Source organism: Belonocnema kinseyi, chromosome 3 (genome assembly GCF_010883055.1).
Source record: "Belonocnema kinseyi isolate 2016_QV_RU_SX_M_011 chromosome 3, B_treatae_v1, whole genome shotgun sequence".
Classification (NCBI taxonomy): domain Eukaryota; kingdom Metazoa; phylum Arthropoda; class Insecta; order Hymenoptera; family Cynipidae; genus Belonocnema; species Belonocnema kinseyi.
In genome coordinates, this window is record NC_046659.1 from 97284783 (window position 1) to 97301617 (window position 16835).

The following is a 16835-nucleotide window of genomic DNA, read 5'->3' on the forward strand; positions in this document are numbered from 1 at the left end:
TATATGTTTTAAAATTCAAAGTTTCTAATTTGAATTTTCAGTCGTCAGGGGCCAACTCCGCCGCGCTAGAAAAATCTACGTCTTGTTCTTGCATGGGGACACGGAATTGTGCATGTGTATACTGTATATTATGTTAAATTTCCTATTTCTATAGGTTGATTTGTGACAAATTATAAAAATAAATAATTAATTAAGTTTAAAAAATTGTTGATAAAACGATTGAGGGAATAAAAATAGTCATTCTATTAATTGCTGTTAACTATAAACCATTCGTTGAAAAACCGGAAAATTACCAGGAAATCCTTTGGCATTTTCACTATTTGAAAATATTTCCAATATTCACGCTTTTAAAATTCTAAATTTCTATTTCAACATTAAAGACTTTGTTCTTATAAATTTAAACTTGCAAAATACCTTCATTATAACAAAGAAACAAAATATTTAAGAATACAAATTATAATTTTAAGAATGTCAAGTTCTAATAGTAGTTTTGGTCTAAATGACCAAAATCTGATCCACACTCAAAAGTCTATTTTTCATCAAAAGTATTTTCAATTTCTCTTGCTTGAAAGTATTGAGAAACAGGAAAGCTATCATTTCATGAAGAAAGTACATAGCAAAGAGGTAAAAGAAAATTTTACAATTTTGTCAAATCAATTTAATTTTTATAATATCAATAATAATAAAAGATGCAATACCAGAACTGTAACGCTTTATTTCCTGATTGCTAAAAGTTGTATTTAATTCGATTTTTCCCACAAATACAGTGGAAATCTTCAATAGTGCCGATTTTGGGGCTTACGGTGGGTGGGAACTAACTCATTACAGCCCGCTCTGCTTTTGTTTGTTCATGCTTGAGTGCGCGGTGGAGTTACAACCGCAGACCCCACGTTCGACGCGCAGCTCCTCTTGCGCCTACCTGCGGCGCGCCGTCAGTTCTTTGAAGAGCTATAGAAGGGAGGGCTATTGAAGGGTTTCACTGTGCATTTAGTACCTATTTTTCTATTTTAAGTCCCCTATTTCTCGAAAAATATTCTTCAGGGTCACAGTGAAGCCTGCAATAGGTTTGTATTAATATCCGAAAAAATGGGAGAGGTTGAAGATTGATTATGAAATCACAACGAACTAATAAGCGGGTTTCTTGAAATTGCAGAACAAAAATGATCAAAGTCAAGGGGAGCCAGCTTCCGGAGATGGTGAACTTGGACAGCAAAATGAACCTGTTGATTGGGGACAGATGTCTGAAGGTGCTGGTGATTGGAATCAGCCTGATCAGTCGCAAGACTCTTCACAGGACCAGCAGCAATCAACTCAACAGGCTTGGGGTGATCAGCAGCGAAGCGGTTACAGAGGAAGAGGAGGCAGACGTGGCAACAGTAATGGTTATAACGGACGAGGAAGGATTTCTGGAGGCGGCGGCGGTGGTGGAGGAGGTTACCAACAAAATGGACGTAGCAGTAGTGGTGGTGGCCAAGGTATGAATGTTCATATTTCTAAAATTCTAAGCTAATTCTCGAAGTTCACACTTGTTTTGTCAATCTTACTTCCCATCTCTAGTCTGCGGCCGTTAAAACAAAGATCATCCTCTTGGTGAAATCTAACTGCTTTTTCATTATAGATTTTTCCAGAACATATAAAAAATGTTTTAAAATTTTTGTACTTTTCAAACTTTTGTTTTCTACTTTATATAGTTTCGAATTCAAAGCTACTAAAGTAAGAAAGTTGTAAATCGAATATGTAAACCCTGCAGAAATTAAGGAATTTATTGTTCTTCTGCTAGAGAAATATTTATTTGAAACGAATATTTAATTCTGGCTTTGACGATCAATATACTAGGTTTTTATGGGTGATTGCCAAACAGTTGACCACTTAGAGTTCCAGTCATTTCCCACTTTTCCTTTGAATAATCAGGATGTCTAACCCTACCTGGAAAACTTTGAAATATCAAGAAATTTTGGAATGCCTTAAGACACCTGTATATGCCAGGGATTTTTTTTTTTTAATTGCAATATAACAATGATTCTTCATTTGTAAAAATAATTTTATATTAATATATTTAACTATTTTGTTGTTGAAAATTCATTTTCTTCTGGTCTGAGATTAACTTTTTTAACGGAAATTTATGTATTCTATTTTTGGTTGAAAATTGATCATTTTTAGTTGCAAATTCAAATATCTGGTTGCAAATTCATTTATTTTATTACAAATTTTTTTTTTATTACTGAAAAGTCGTTCCTTTTGGTAAAATATTAATCTTAGTTGAAAGTTGATCTTTTTTCCTGAAAATTCAACACTTTGTTTGCAATTCTTTCTCTCTTGGCTGGAAAATTATCTTATTTGACAATTCTACTTATGTTGAAAAGTCTTCTTTTCTGGTTGAATTCAAACGGTTTTCATTAAAAACTTAATTTTTGTTTGGAATGTCAACTAATACTATTTTTGTTTCGAATTCATCTTTTTTGAAATTAAAATTAATTAGTTAGTTGAAAATTCATCTCTGTGGTTGAAAAATGAGTTGTCTAAAAAAGAAAGTTAATGGTTGAAATTTAATTGTTTAATTTTTTTTCTTTTTTGTTACAAATTAGTTTTCTTTTAAATTTTATTCTTTTGTAACTGAAAATGTAATTATCCAATTGAATATTGCAGTATTTCTTGATCTCTTCGTTTTATATTTTCATACTCTATTGGATTATTTTTAATTAAAAATATATTTTTTAGGCAGTTTGGAAAATCTCATTGCTTAAAATGGCAGAGTTTCTTTTTAATTCTTACTTTAGTTTTAATAGAAAAGTCTGTCCAATTATCCTAAATGTCACTTGATATTACATGAAATTGAGGCGCCGGATACAAAAAGTAGATATAGAATTACGCTGGGCCGCTATATCTCCTTTTTGCATCCGGCACCTGAATTATACGAAAGTTAACGAGTTTATTATTTTCCATTCTTTGTAGTCTTAACAATCCCAATGTGAAATAGTTCATTAAAAATTGTAAGCAGATATATATTGGTTTTTAATTTTTTAATTCGCAACTTTTCCAATTCCAAAATGTGTAATTTATTTTTAAATGCTTATTAATTTTATGTCAGTGAGTTTTTCCCATTTTTGTAGAATTCTTTTCTTTGAACTCTCATTTGTCAGTTCTAAATCTGTAATATCAAATAACTAAATTTGTATTTCAAATAAGGATAATTAAAATGTTTTTTGGCGTTTGAAAATGAATAATTTTTAACTGAAGACTTGAAGATTTATAAAAATTGATGTCCATTTAAAAAGTTGAATGGTTCAATAACTTTAAATAGAAAGCGTTAACGTTGAAATAATTTTAGAGTGTAAAATTCAGAATTCTTTAGTTCCAATTTAAATCTATTATAACTTTTACAAAAATGATAGTTAATCGAATACTTTAAGATTGGAATTTTGAAAATTGGATAATCTCAAATTTAAATATCTTCAATTGAAGTGCTACAAAATTTAATCCGAGCGCTCAGTTGAGCTACCGGATTCAATATTCCGTCTGTCAACGCTAAAAGTGTTTGGCTTTGAGATCCATGCAAAGTATAAGAAAACAAGTTCTTCTGAAAAAGATTGAATAATTTATTTTGAACTCCTATCTAATTTTAAAAAACGTAACATTAAAATTATTCAACTTCGAAGATTTTCAATGAATTGAGCAACATTGAACACTTTGGACTGTAATTTTTGAGTTCTTACAGCGATACTTTTTTTTAAAGACAATTTAAGTGCCCGCAAAAACTTCTCAAAACCTGGAGAATGACCGTGAATCTTTTTCTGAAATTTAAGTGGGCACTCTGAGAATATTAAATTTAAACTACACCGCAATAAGCTTTAAACTCAGGGTGTCTACTCTCCCTGGAAAACCTGGAATTGTCAAGGAATATTTCTAAATTCAGGGAAATTATTAGAGTGGGTGCTTAATTTTTTTTCTAATTACAGTATTAAATTGATTAATGATGATTAATTTTTTGGTTGAAGATATATAATTTGAAATGAAAATTCATCTCTGGTTGAAAAATGAGCTGTTTTGTTGAAAATTCATTTTTTCTTTGGCCGTCAATTTTTTTACTGAAAATTTAACTGCAAAATTTTAGTTGAAATTTCATTACTTTGTTTGAAAATGCTACTATTAGTTTGAAAATTATTTTTGTTTTTGTTAAAAATGAGTTTTTTTAGCGAAAAATGCAACTATTTCAATTGAAAATTACTACAACTTTAGTTGAAATTTCATCTCTTTGGATAAACAATCATTTTTAACTTAAAATTTAATTATTCTATTGTTTGTTGACAATTAAACTTTTTGATTGAAAATTCAACTATATTATTATTATATTTCAATAAATGTTTAGTGGAAGATTAATATTTTATTAGTTGAAAATTCAACTATTTCGTTGCAAATTTGTCTTTTTTTTGTTGAAAATTCATATTTTTGGTTGAAAATAAAACTACTTCGTAGAAAGTGAAACTAAATTAGTTTTTAAAGTAAATCTTTTTTCTTGTGGAAAACTAATTTTTTTAACTAAAAATTTAACTTCTGTTTTGAGTTCAAACTGATCCTTTTTAGTTTAAAATTCAGTTACTTGTTTGAAAATTTAACTATTTAGTTAAATATTCATCCATATTTGTGAAAATCCAAATTTTTACTTGGAAAGTTAAGAATTTTAAGTGGTTTAAATTGTATTTAATATAGTACCCACATTAATTTTACCTCAATATATACTGACTTTTAAGTATTAGTAGATAAAATAAAAATGTGTTTGAATAATTATTCAAATTCATGGATCTTAAAAACAAATTCAAGAAATGATTATGTTTTTAATCATATTTAGTTATTTAATTAAATGCTTCTGCTAAAGTATTTAAGAATATCAAGCAATATTGAAACTGAAAAACCCCGTTATTTATAATAAACTCGCGAAACGTTATGAATATTCCGATTCGATTCTTTTAAAATATGCAAAATATTTGAATGGCCCCATCCAAAGCAAAATTATACCTGAAAAAATCTTGAGATACCTGGATAAAATCTGAAATTATTAGGAAATTTTTTAAAGGATTTGAGTAGACACCCTGTTAACTCTTCATGACTTGACTGAATATTAACCACCGGTATTATTTTCTAAAGGATCGTATTATCGAAACGAGAGCAGCAACTATCAGCAGAACGGTTATCACCAACGGAACAATTGGAACGAAGGAAATGGCGGAACCGGTGGAAGTGGTGGCTACAATAGCGGCTTCAAGAGGGGAGCAGGCGGTCCGAGGGGTGGTTCCAGGGGTGGTGAGCGTGGTGCGGACAGAGGAGGTCGTGGACAATTCCGTGGAAATCAGAGGGGCAACAATCGCGGCGGTTATTCGAATCGTGGCAAGCCCCAGACACAGCAGTAATTTACGTTCGCTAATAAGGACGCATGCGTTTACTTTCAATCCTATTTCTGAAAAGTCACAAGTCTATAAGCTGTGTGTTTGTAAAGAATACGAAAAGCTATATAAAAAAAAATACAAAAAACAAACAAAACAAAAAATAAGAAGGAAAATATTATGTAACGCCTTGAAGATTAATCGATGTAAAGTGACTTTTAATAATTGTGATATAAGTGGAAATTGAATTCTTCTCTGTGAAAAGAAGCTTAATCGTTTACTTAATCACGATTTCCATGGCCCGAGTGAATTAGTTTTCAGGCGAATGATCGCTCAAACCTAGCATCTTAGGGCTTTGGACATTTCATGACTAGGGCATTGAAGGGAATTAATTAGCGTTTGAGTTGAAAACAAAGCTACTCACAGTATCGAAAAGGCGATGAAGAACGACAACGTTAACGTATCAGATCGGCTAGAAAAACAGAAATGTCAGTACACCACGCAAGTATTATTGTGTTGTGACAGAAGGCAGTTTTCACAGGGCAACAACAGCTGATCGACAAAGATTATAAAAATAATTTTATTATAAAAAAATACAAAAAAAAAGAAGTTAATCGCATTTCAAACAAGCACACAGAAATGTATTTAATAAATGTTAAGAATGATCGTAAGAGTAGACGATCAGCACTGGCCTCTCTTCGTCTTGCGACGCATTGTTCTAGAGAATTTTTTCTGAGATTAACAGAAATGAGATTGCAGAGCAATGCTTTTTTCATGGTGTCTAACTACTTTCTATTTCATTCTCGATGGTCTCAATGCGTCCTTTTGAGATTCATCAGAAACGCAGTGTTATTTACGAATCGACGATCTTGCAGATGAGACTTGGTAGTTCCAGTGTTCATACCGATTTTTTTTATAATTTTTAATTCGAAGTATCGCTCCCTTCTCTGACTGTTTCCACGTTACTTCGAAATTCTTTAGAATTATGAGCAATGTTGACAAACGACAGAGATTCAAGTGTGTTATTGAAAAATCAAGTTTGCAAAATGAACTCTACCTGATTTTTCTTTGATAGCAGGAAAAAAAGAAACTAAGAGAAAAGATTATTTTTTAATGCGAGGAAGCGAGAATGCAAAGCTTTAGAATGTAAGTCGATTCGAATGAAGCATTTTCTTTTGATTTCAGCGAAATACCGTGTTCAAGATACGGCGCTAAAAATCACGCGCACCACTAAACGACCTATCAAAACTACTCAATGTATTTCGTTTGTACATTTGTGTTTAATCACCCCTGCCAACAGTTATGTTCGATTATCCTATGAATATTATGTATCTTCCAAATAAAGATCTAATTCAAACTTACTGCAGTTTTCTAAATACTTTCTCTGTATCATTTTATTTCAAAGACCTTTTCTTTTTAGAATCTATTTCCGCACTTTATTTGCAAAGTATAATTTTAGTTGGGAAAATTTAATTGCTCCAGCAAGTAAATAATTCTTAGTTTTTTTTTTTAATCTTGAAATCTGGTTACATGTCTGCTTGCAATCACTTGGAATCTTTGTGAAATCATCTGAAAACTATTGCATTTTATTCTTGTATTTTTTGAAACGTAGAATCTTTTATAAACGGAATATAAAACAGTGTTTCAGAAACAAATTAAAAAATGTCAAATTTATTATGTTTATCAAGTTTATATTTCAAGAAAAAGAAGTTTAAACTTATACTAAAAAAATGTAAACCAAAAAGACGAATGTTCAAGAAACACGGATTCTTCACTAAACAAAGAAATAGAAGTTTACCCAAATTTTTGAACCTTGAATTTTCTTAAAAAAAAACCAGTGTAGTTAAATTTTTAATCAAGTAGTTAAATTTTAGATTAAAAAAGATTATTTTTTAACAAAATAGTTCAACTTTCAACCAAAAAGACTAATTTTTAACTAAAAATATAAATCTTCAAAACAAAAAAAAAAGATTTCTTGACAATGTGATTCATCCCGACATCTTCGAAGCAAAATAGTTAAATGCTCAAGCTAAGAAGTCACATTTTCATGAAAAAAGGAAATTTCGACTAAAAAGAGATGAATTTTTAATTAAAAAAAAAAATAGTTGAATTTTCTGTTGAAAAAGATTTCAGTTGACCTTGTACAATAAAAATATGAATTTTTATACAAAAAATAAGCTTCTACGAAAAAAATGGATTTTTCAATCCCAAAAGACGAATTTTTTCGAATCAAAAAGTATGAATTTTTAACAAAATAGTTGAATTCTTTGTCAAATAGTTGCATTTTAATCCAAGAAAGGTGAAATTTGTAATGAAACAGATGAATTAAAAAAAAAAAACATTTTTTTTAAGTTAAAACTTTCATCCAAAAAAGATTACAGATTATTTTTCAACACCAAAATATAAATTTTAAACAAAACGTAATTTTTCTACAAATGGTTCAATTATCAACGAAACACTAGAATTTTCAACCAAAAAGTATAACTTTTTAACAAAATTGTTTAATTTTCAACCAAACAGTTGTATTTTTATCAAAGAAAAATGATATTTGTATGAAAACAGATGAATTTTTAATTTTAAAAAACAAATTAAAAATTATATTTTAACGCCAAGATATTCAATTTAAACAAAAAGTAATTTTTTCTAAGAAATAGTTTAATTTTTATCTAAAGAGCAGAATTTTCAACCAAAAAGTATGACTAACAAAATTGTCTAATTTACAACCAAGTAGTTGTATTTTTATCCAAAAAAGATGTAATTTTTGCTAAAGTAGGTGAATTTTAAAATCAAAAAGAAAAGCTTTGAAATAAAGAGTTGAATTTTCAACCAAACTGTTACATTTTGATTCAAGAAAATATGAAATTTCTTCTAAAGCAGATTAATTAAAAGCCAAAACTTTTTATCCGAAGAAGATTCCAGTTCAATTTCCAACACCAAAATCAGAATTCTGAACGATAAGTTATATTTCTGCTAAATAGTCCTATTTTTTATCAAAAAGTATGACTTTAACATGATTGTTAAGTTTTCAAACAAACAGTTGAATTTTCGTCCAAGAAAAATTAAAAGTCTACTAAACTTAGTGAATTTTTAATTAAAAAGACAAATTTTCAATGAAAAAAAGAGTACTTTTCATCCAAAAAGATTTCAATTGACTTTTCAACACAAAAGTACGAATTTTATACAAAAAGTACATTTTCTCGGAAATAGTTGAATTTGCAACAAAACCTTTGCATTTTTACCCAAGAAAGATGTAATTTCACCTAAGGAAGGTGAACTTTTAAATCAAAAGATGAATTTGCAGATCAAATAGTGACTGAAATCTTTGAATTCTTCCTGAAACGCTAAATTTTTTTTAATCTGGTGTGCACTCAAAAGTCAAGTAGTCAACTCCTCGTTAGATACTTTCATAATAAATTCAATTTGAAAATGTGACTTTATTTCTTGTTACCTACAATTAATTACAAATTATTTTTTTTAGAAATTATTATAACGTGAATTTCAAATTTTCGCGGGCATACTGAAAAGAAAGGGACTGGTCAGTACTTATGATTATTTAACCAATCGACAAGCTTGCTAACCTTACTAGCTAGCATTGGCGGCAACTCCATCTTCATGTCCTAGCAACTAGCAAAAGTCGTTGAATTCGTCTGACGGTTATTTCTCAGATTGATTTGAAGTATTTTCGCTAATTATTCCTGGCATTATTAATAGGTTTATTTAGTACTAATTAAATTATTGATAAGAGGATATTTTTTACATATGTTCCTATGTATTAAATAATTAAAGTGATGCTTATTTGACGTTTCTAATTATTTTTTTTATAATACTTCGTCTGCTTGTCAGATAACTAAACGTCATATAAATAATATTCTATTTATTGTTGAGAAATACAGTGAAAATCGAGGACAAAAGTGGATTTTTTCAAAACAAGAGGTAAGGGACGTTTTCTGGAATTAGGTCCGAAAAATAGGTTAAGTGTATTTACCATATTATAACTATATTTAACTTTTTAAGGAAGTCTTAATCTTATACACGTCGAGTTTATACTTTATTGTATGTATAATATTTATTATACACTTTTAGACAGAATTTATTTACTGTAAATTCAAGAGAAAATTAATACAAATGAACGCGTGAGAATCACAATAACTGAATAAGGAGCAAAATTTATGTTCTCGAAGTTATAAACGTTCAAAAGAACGAAACTTTTTATTGATATCTTTTTAAAGTAGAAATGTCCAAAATTTGTGGTTCGTAACATTAGAAGTAATACTATTATGAAAGAAACTTATGGTACATATTTTTATTCAAATATAAAATTATAGAAGCATATGTAATGTTCTCCAAGAACTCTACAGTTGAAGATGCGAAAGCATTAGGAACACTTTTTTTATGTGTAGGAGATACAAAAAGAAAATGGTCTTTATCCAATTATAATTCCGTAGTTTTTTTTATAAAGTCACGAAAATATATAGTTATTGTTGGGACTTGTTAAATACGTGCAATACATATAATTATATAAACTTCGAGATGTCAAGTTTTCAAACAATTTTCACACTTAAATTTAAGAATTTATGAAAATATGAGAATGACAACTAGATATAAGGACCACAAATAAAATTATTTCTACACATGATAGAAAAATAAAGAACTATGTGGCCATTATTTATTACAAGCTTTCGGGAAGGTAAAAATATTTGTAAAAAAATAAATTGTTCTGTATCTGATAGCGGAAACTCCGAATGTTATTTATCTAGTTGTCATTCTCTTCTTTAAAAAAAATCATTTTTTCGAGCAAAAGGAGAATGATATAACCAAAATTTTTACTGAAAATTGTGTTTTTGCATACAAAATTTAAAAAAAGTCAAATATAAGTTGTAATATCAATAGGATTTGATCGAAAATTCATTTTTAATATAGTAATAAAAAGATTGGCAAATCAATATTAGATAACTGATTTTTTTTTGTATTGCCTAACTTTTTTCGTATTGCAATGGAACGTTCAAGTCGATTTTCTATATAATTTTGAGTGCAGAGCTAGAAAAAGTTCTTCAGGAATACTGTTTGCCATTTTTTTGATCACAAAAGTATCAATTCAATTATAAGTTTTTACTTTTTATAACTAAATACAGTTTTTTAAATTTTTTCATTCCATTTCTTGCCTTGTCATCAGGACGATATTTCTTAAAATTATTGTCGTTTATTTATTAAAGGAATACAATAAATAATCAAAATATCAATAATATTTTCTTTTTTTTATGGACCTTTCATTGTAAAATATTGTTGTCAGTAATTTATTTGCCTTTAATTTCTATTTCTTGTTTTTCAGTTGCTTTCTACTGAAAATTATATTTTCAGTTAATAATTTTAATATTTTATTGCAATTTCACCACTTTTGTTGAAATACATATATTTTTGGTTAACCATTTAACTTTTTCATTGATAGTTTAACTAATTTGTTGAAAACTCTTTTTCTTTTCGTTAAAAATTAATTTTTTAAACTGAAAATGTAACTAATTTCTTAAAAAGCATTTTTTTTGTTGAAGATTCGTCATTGTTTCAAAATTAAATCCATCCTTTTTTATATAAATTTCATATTTTTTGGTCTTTATCTATTAAACGATTGTCCAGTACATAAATTACATCGAAATTGTTATCAAGCTAGATATACGCTAGTCCGCGAATATAATAGTTAAAATCCAAGATTTTGTCACGACAATTCATCAACAGCCCCACAAGCGTCCATAGCAAAAAAGTTTTCACATTATACCATGCAAAAAATCAAGCAATTCTTATTTCTGGATCGTAAAGCCAATCACAACATCAACTAAGAAGAATCAATTAATCTAATGGATCATTATACCCCCTCCCCGCATTAATTATTACAAATATGGGAAATAATTTTGTTGAAATATAAACTATTACATTTTTGACAATTCATTTTTCTAGGTTAAAATGTGGCTGAGAAGTTAACTATTTTCTAGAAAATTTAATTATTTAGTTTGTTTGATTGAAAATTGATCTTTGTTAGTTACAAATTCGTATTTTTTGGTAGAAACATAATATTAATGGTTAGAAACCCTTTTTTATAGTAAAAATACAAATATGTTGATGTAAATTAACTTTTTTGTAACTTAACTTTTTTGTTGAAAATCCATATTGTCTGGTCGAAAATTCAACAATTTCGATTAAAATTTCTTTATTGGCTGAAAAATCCTTCTCTGTCGTTCTGTAGCGTTAGGTTCTTTTGCCTTTCTCAAAAGATCGATTCTTGGCCAATCAAACAGAACAAAAAAATATTTTAATTTTCCATTTTTTTTTTGAAAATTTGATTGAAAACTTATGTATTTTGTTGAAAATTCATGTTTTTTGGTAGAAAATTAATCTTCTTAGTTGAAAAATTGTGTATTTGGTTTTGAAATTCATCCTTTTTGGTAGAAATATAATATTTTTTGGTTGGGTTATAAACTATTGCCTCTGTTTTTTAAAAGTAAAATTGTCTATTACATTACGATACTGTACACTAAATATTTATTTTCTCGGAACAGAATAATTTTTTCGGATAAACATTTTCTATTCATACTTAACATCCCCATAACTCGGGAGAAAGCGGTTAGGTTTTTCTATTGAAAATTATATTTTTAACTGTTATTCAAAAACAATTTTCAAACCCCACGAAATTTAAGCCTCGAAATTCTTCAATGATTTACTCGGATTTGATTATTTTTTTCTCATCAAACTCATTTTATTGTAATTAAGCACTATCTCGGAATTTATTTTTTCTGACTGAAAATTACATTTTTCATAGTGATGATCAGCTGATCTTTAATTCAATCCCACTTGAGGTCAGGATTGGACTTTTGTTTTTGTCTTTAAGGGCATGTGATACTTCGTCGTGAGGTCATTCGGGTACAGTTCCCTCGGCTTTTTTCCACAAAAATGAAAATATTTAAAAATTGATTTCGGAGATGCTGTAAAATATCATAACGGACGTCCCCGGACTCTTTTTTGAGGGATAATAACAAAAAAATGTATTGCGCTAAATAAAAATTTTATGCATGTGCATTATTTCGAGGTTACGTCATTTTTTTAACTCTGCCTTTCCAATAATTTTGAAATTATTTGTGAAATAAACTTTTTGGATTGTCTGCAAAGAAGATTAGTTCCGGGAGAATATTTATTACGTTTATTTCTAAGTCCAAAGTTTTCAGCCAAAAATATTGTGTAGTTTGGAAGTAATGCTCGGAAGAATTTTAACAGACATACCTCGAAATATACACACACGTTGTTAGCAGTATCAAAAATTTTTTGACACAAAAAAAGTGTGAAGGATCGCCCGTTAGCATGTTCGCTAACATTTCCCAGATTTTGAAGACAAAATATTTCTTATCCTAGGGAAAAAGCTGGGGGAATCTAACACTGAAAAAAACAATACTAATTCGTAAGCGCTATGCAAATTAAAACTTTTTTGAATTAACCCTACCGAAAAGAATCTTGAAGTATATACTAAAAATTCTGTAGGTCAAAGAAGCTCAGATAAATTCTCCGCAGGCACTCAGGTAGATATTTTTAAAGGTCCAGGAAGCTCGTTTAAATGGTCTGAAGGCTTTAAAATATCCTTTTCGAAATTGAAATAAGAATACGATCATAAATAACAAGCAGAGAGGCTATCTCAATAGAGTAGCAGACACTCAAGGGTCCTTTGTTAAGCTTTCGTATTAAAATTTAGTACATTTTTTTTTAATTTCATAGTTAACAGCCTAAAACATAATAATTCGGAATCTACGGGTTTCGATGACTTCAGATATCTAACTTTTTTTTTAATCCTTAAAATTGGAATTAATAGAACGTTTCTCGTAAATGGAATGAGATACGCCAAAAAAGATAACATTTTTGAATTCAACTAGAAAATTGTATATCAGTATATAAGTTATAATAATAAATAAGTATAATGGGAAAATTCATCAATTAAAAAAAGTGTTAATAATTTGAAGAGAAATTTAAAAAGGGAGAGCGGATTAGCCACAACCAAAAACTGTAAATAAATCTGCCCGCCCGGTACGTGACGAATACAAAAGGAACATTATATTACTGTCGCACCACTCTTAAAAGAACCACTAAAAGGATCTTGAAAAGGACACAAATCTCTCAAACTATCTCCGAGACTATTTTGTTTCAAATCAACTTTGTTTATAGACTCAAATGGGCCAGGCTATTTCGCTAAAGAACCTAAAACTGGTAAAATCGACAATTTTCTAAGTATCACATGCCCTTAAATGGTAATACCGATTTTACAGCATGTTTTTTCGCTCTCCTGAAAAATTCCAATTTTGTTCGTTATCTAGTTTTGTACTGCAGCCTTTCAAATCGTGTTCTGAATTACTTGAAATCTTTTAAAACATCATTTTGAAAAATTGGTCCTGATATGAAAAATGAGTGAAATAACACTATACATAATTTATTTCTGTTCCAGCATAGAGATGTCTATTTCGACAGCATGCGACCCTTCTGTCGAAAGGCACTTTATGGGTCACAAAGACACTATCTCAGGATTATGTTTTCATCCTAATACCACACACATCGCATCTTCCAGCTTGGATAAAAATTTGATGGTATGGAACTTCAGCGATTCCGTAAGAGCCTACAAGTTTTCAGCACACAAAGATGTCGTTTTAGATGTCGATTATGCTCCATCCGGAGAAGTCGTGGCAACAGCATCCAAGGACAGATCTGTGAGAATATGGGTTCCTAAAATCCAGGGAGATTCTTTGGATTTTAGAGCTCACACGGGCGCGGTGCGATCCGTACAATTTAGTCCCGATGGTGAAAAGGTAATTGTCTCTTATTACATTCTTCTGAAAAAAATGTGAAAAATGCCCAAAAATTCAGAGTGTTTCATACCGATTGAATTTTTACTATTAGAGTATACTATTATAGTATTAATACGATAATCCTACACAACCTGGACTCTCAAAAATGAATACTTTGGGAGATTTATGTATCCCACCAAAAACGTCTGCGATGCTAAAAATCTGCCAATCACCTCTATACCAAATTGCGAAATCAAAGTTGGCTAAGTATTTTGAAAAAAAAAACATTTATAATAAAATATATAAATAAACTTTTTATAAAGTCCCTTACAGACATTTTTAAATCAATTTTAAAAAGCCACATAATACATTATACAACTTAGCGGGATTCTATAATTATATTATTTCATCAATACCCTATATGATTTGAAATTTCTTACAAAATTTCTGAAGGTTTCGTGCTAAATTTATTTTTTACATATTTCGTTATGAATATTTTTTCCCAAATTATTTGGCGAACTTCGATTTCACATATTCACATAGTTGTACTTGGCCGATTTTTTTGTACGGTGAATGTTTTTGGCGGGATTTCATGTTTTTTTCTAGTTGAAACAAATAAAATAGATACGCTTAATTAATTTAATTTTGAATTATATTACTAATTTACAAAATATTAAAAATTAATTTGTTTGAATAATTTTCGTTTAAAATTACTTAAATTAATTAAATCATTTATTCATCTAATATAAAACTGTGCATATTTAAATTTTTTATAAGAAATACATTTTTTGAACCATTTTTCATAGTTTTTTATTCAATTAAAGCTTTGATTAAATTTTTTTATTTCAAATCAAAATGGAAAGAGAGGCTAGGAAGATTTAAACAAACAAAAATTAATTATTTGTCTGTACTCACCTCTGCGGCCTAACCTATCCTAACCATTTTTCGATATCTTAAATAGTTTTTAACATTTGTACCATTTATGTCATCTCTCAACTTTCATATTGTATACACTAAAAACTCTTGAAGTAAAAATAAATTCCTGCAAGACGTATCGAGAATTTGTTGCTAATGACTTTTTGTTGAAATTTGGCACCAAACTTTTCGACAGATTAAAATGGAGTGGTGAGCAAAGGTAAAAAATTTGTTGTTTTTATGGTTTTTGTTTGTTTAAAAAGCATGATTTTATTATCTAAATTTGCACGGAATAAAACGATTTCCTCATTTTTGCATTCTATGGGGAAAAATGCATTAGAATCTGCTAATGAAACTATTTTTAATCAGGGTTGAAAGGAGTGATAATTTTGAGTTTTTTATTTTTAAAGTTTCTGTGATACTGAACAGAAAGAAAATGTTTTATTTGAAAAAAGAGGATAATGTTTTAAGTTAAAGGGATCTTTTTTTAATATACCAACAATAGGTTTAAATTTAACTTTAAGTAGAAAAATAGACTTAATGTAAGGTTACTTAAATCAGGCTTTGGCAAACGTTAGACTTTCCATGTGATTATATCAAGTAACGTCCATCAGTATTTATTTCCAACAATTATTCAATGTTTTTTTTTAGCTTTTTGGGCATGGAAATTACTCGCTTAGCTGTGTAAGTTGGTATATATTATGTTTAAACCAAAACTAAACTGCAAATAAAAAAGGTTTTGATTTCAATTATATTTAACCCCTCACCGTACACTATTACGAATTCGCAGCAGCAAAATTTTCAAGTTGTTGGCATTTTCTGTATTCGCCTTCCCCAGGTATATTCCTGCTACGACAAATGTGAGGGACACCTCCAGTATCTATTTTCGTTGAGTACACGTCATTTGTGACTTGCCTGCGGAAGTAGTAAGTTGGTGCATAGTGAGTTGGTGCGAATTCGTACTAGTGTACGATTTATGTGTGCGGCATCATAAGTAAATTTGATATTGATGAAATTTTTGTAAATTTCGCATTTGATTCGCATTTTATTGTTATTTAATATATTCACTCTTTTTTGTCCACTCTAAAATCAGGAAATCCCCTTTTCGAAAATATAGTAACTTGGGCTGCACGGGAAAAATATTTAGTATGATTCGATCACTTTTATATATTTTTTCATCCAAATACAAGGTTTGAATTAAGAAATCGCGTTGGTTTTGTTGAATTTTGTTGAAATGTAAAAAATACGGTATTTTAAAGAAAAAAAATCACACAGCAGTGTATTGTACGGGAAATTTTAATTAAAAATCATATACCTATCTATGTGTTTCGAAAACTTTTTACATCTACAAATCAGCTGCGGAAATCGTGAAATCCCGCGATTTCGCCGGGAGCGGGTGCTAATCTGAAAAATTAAACTCGCTTCCAGCTAAATCGCGGTAAAATTTCAGCCACAACCACGTCTCACAACCGTGAGATAGGTGGTTACAATCTGTAAAGGAATCAATACGACGATCCAGCAAAAGCCTCGTGCACCCTAAGAACACGGAGCGACCCAAGGACAACCGCCTTCTGCATTTTTCCCGCAAGTGTTCTAGCATATTGTTGACACGCAGGGATGCTTTAAGGCCATTAGCAACTGAAAGCTTGGCACCTCCAAGAGCGCCGATGATAAGGACGATCAGTTTAACAGAATATTCCGGGTACAATCGTTGCAACTCCCTTATAAGGTC

General features: G+C 29.5%; 2 protein-coding genes across 2 annotated transcripts in view; both read left to right on the plus strand.

Annotated features, from left to right (window-relative positions):
- The window catches only part of LOC117170396 (caprin homolog), a 34757-nt gene extending 29222 nt beyond the window's left edge, over positions 1-5535 (plus strand). Inside the window, exons 5-6 of the mRNA XM_033357166.1 lie at positions 1154-1475; positions 5143-5535. Of these exons, the coding sequence (XP_033213057.1) occupies positions 1154-1475; positions 5143-5405 (585 nt within the window). The 3' untranslated portion in view covers positions 5406-5535. The remainder of the gene's footprint in view (positions 1-1153; positions 1476-5142) is intronic.
- A 3486-nt stretch (positions 5536-9021) lies between these two features.
- Positions 9022-16835, plus strand: part of LOC117169943 (POC1 centriolar protein homolog A-like) — a 16680-nt gene continuing 8866 nt past the window's right edge. Inside the window, exons 1-2 of the mRNA XM_033356453.1 lie at positions 9022-9311; positions 13852-14209. Coding sequence (XP_033212344.1) covers positions 13859-14209 — 351 coding nt within the window. The 5' untranslated portion in view covers positions 9022-9311; positions 13852-13858. The remainder of the gene's footprint in view (positions 9312-13851; positions 14210-16835) is intronic.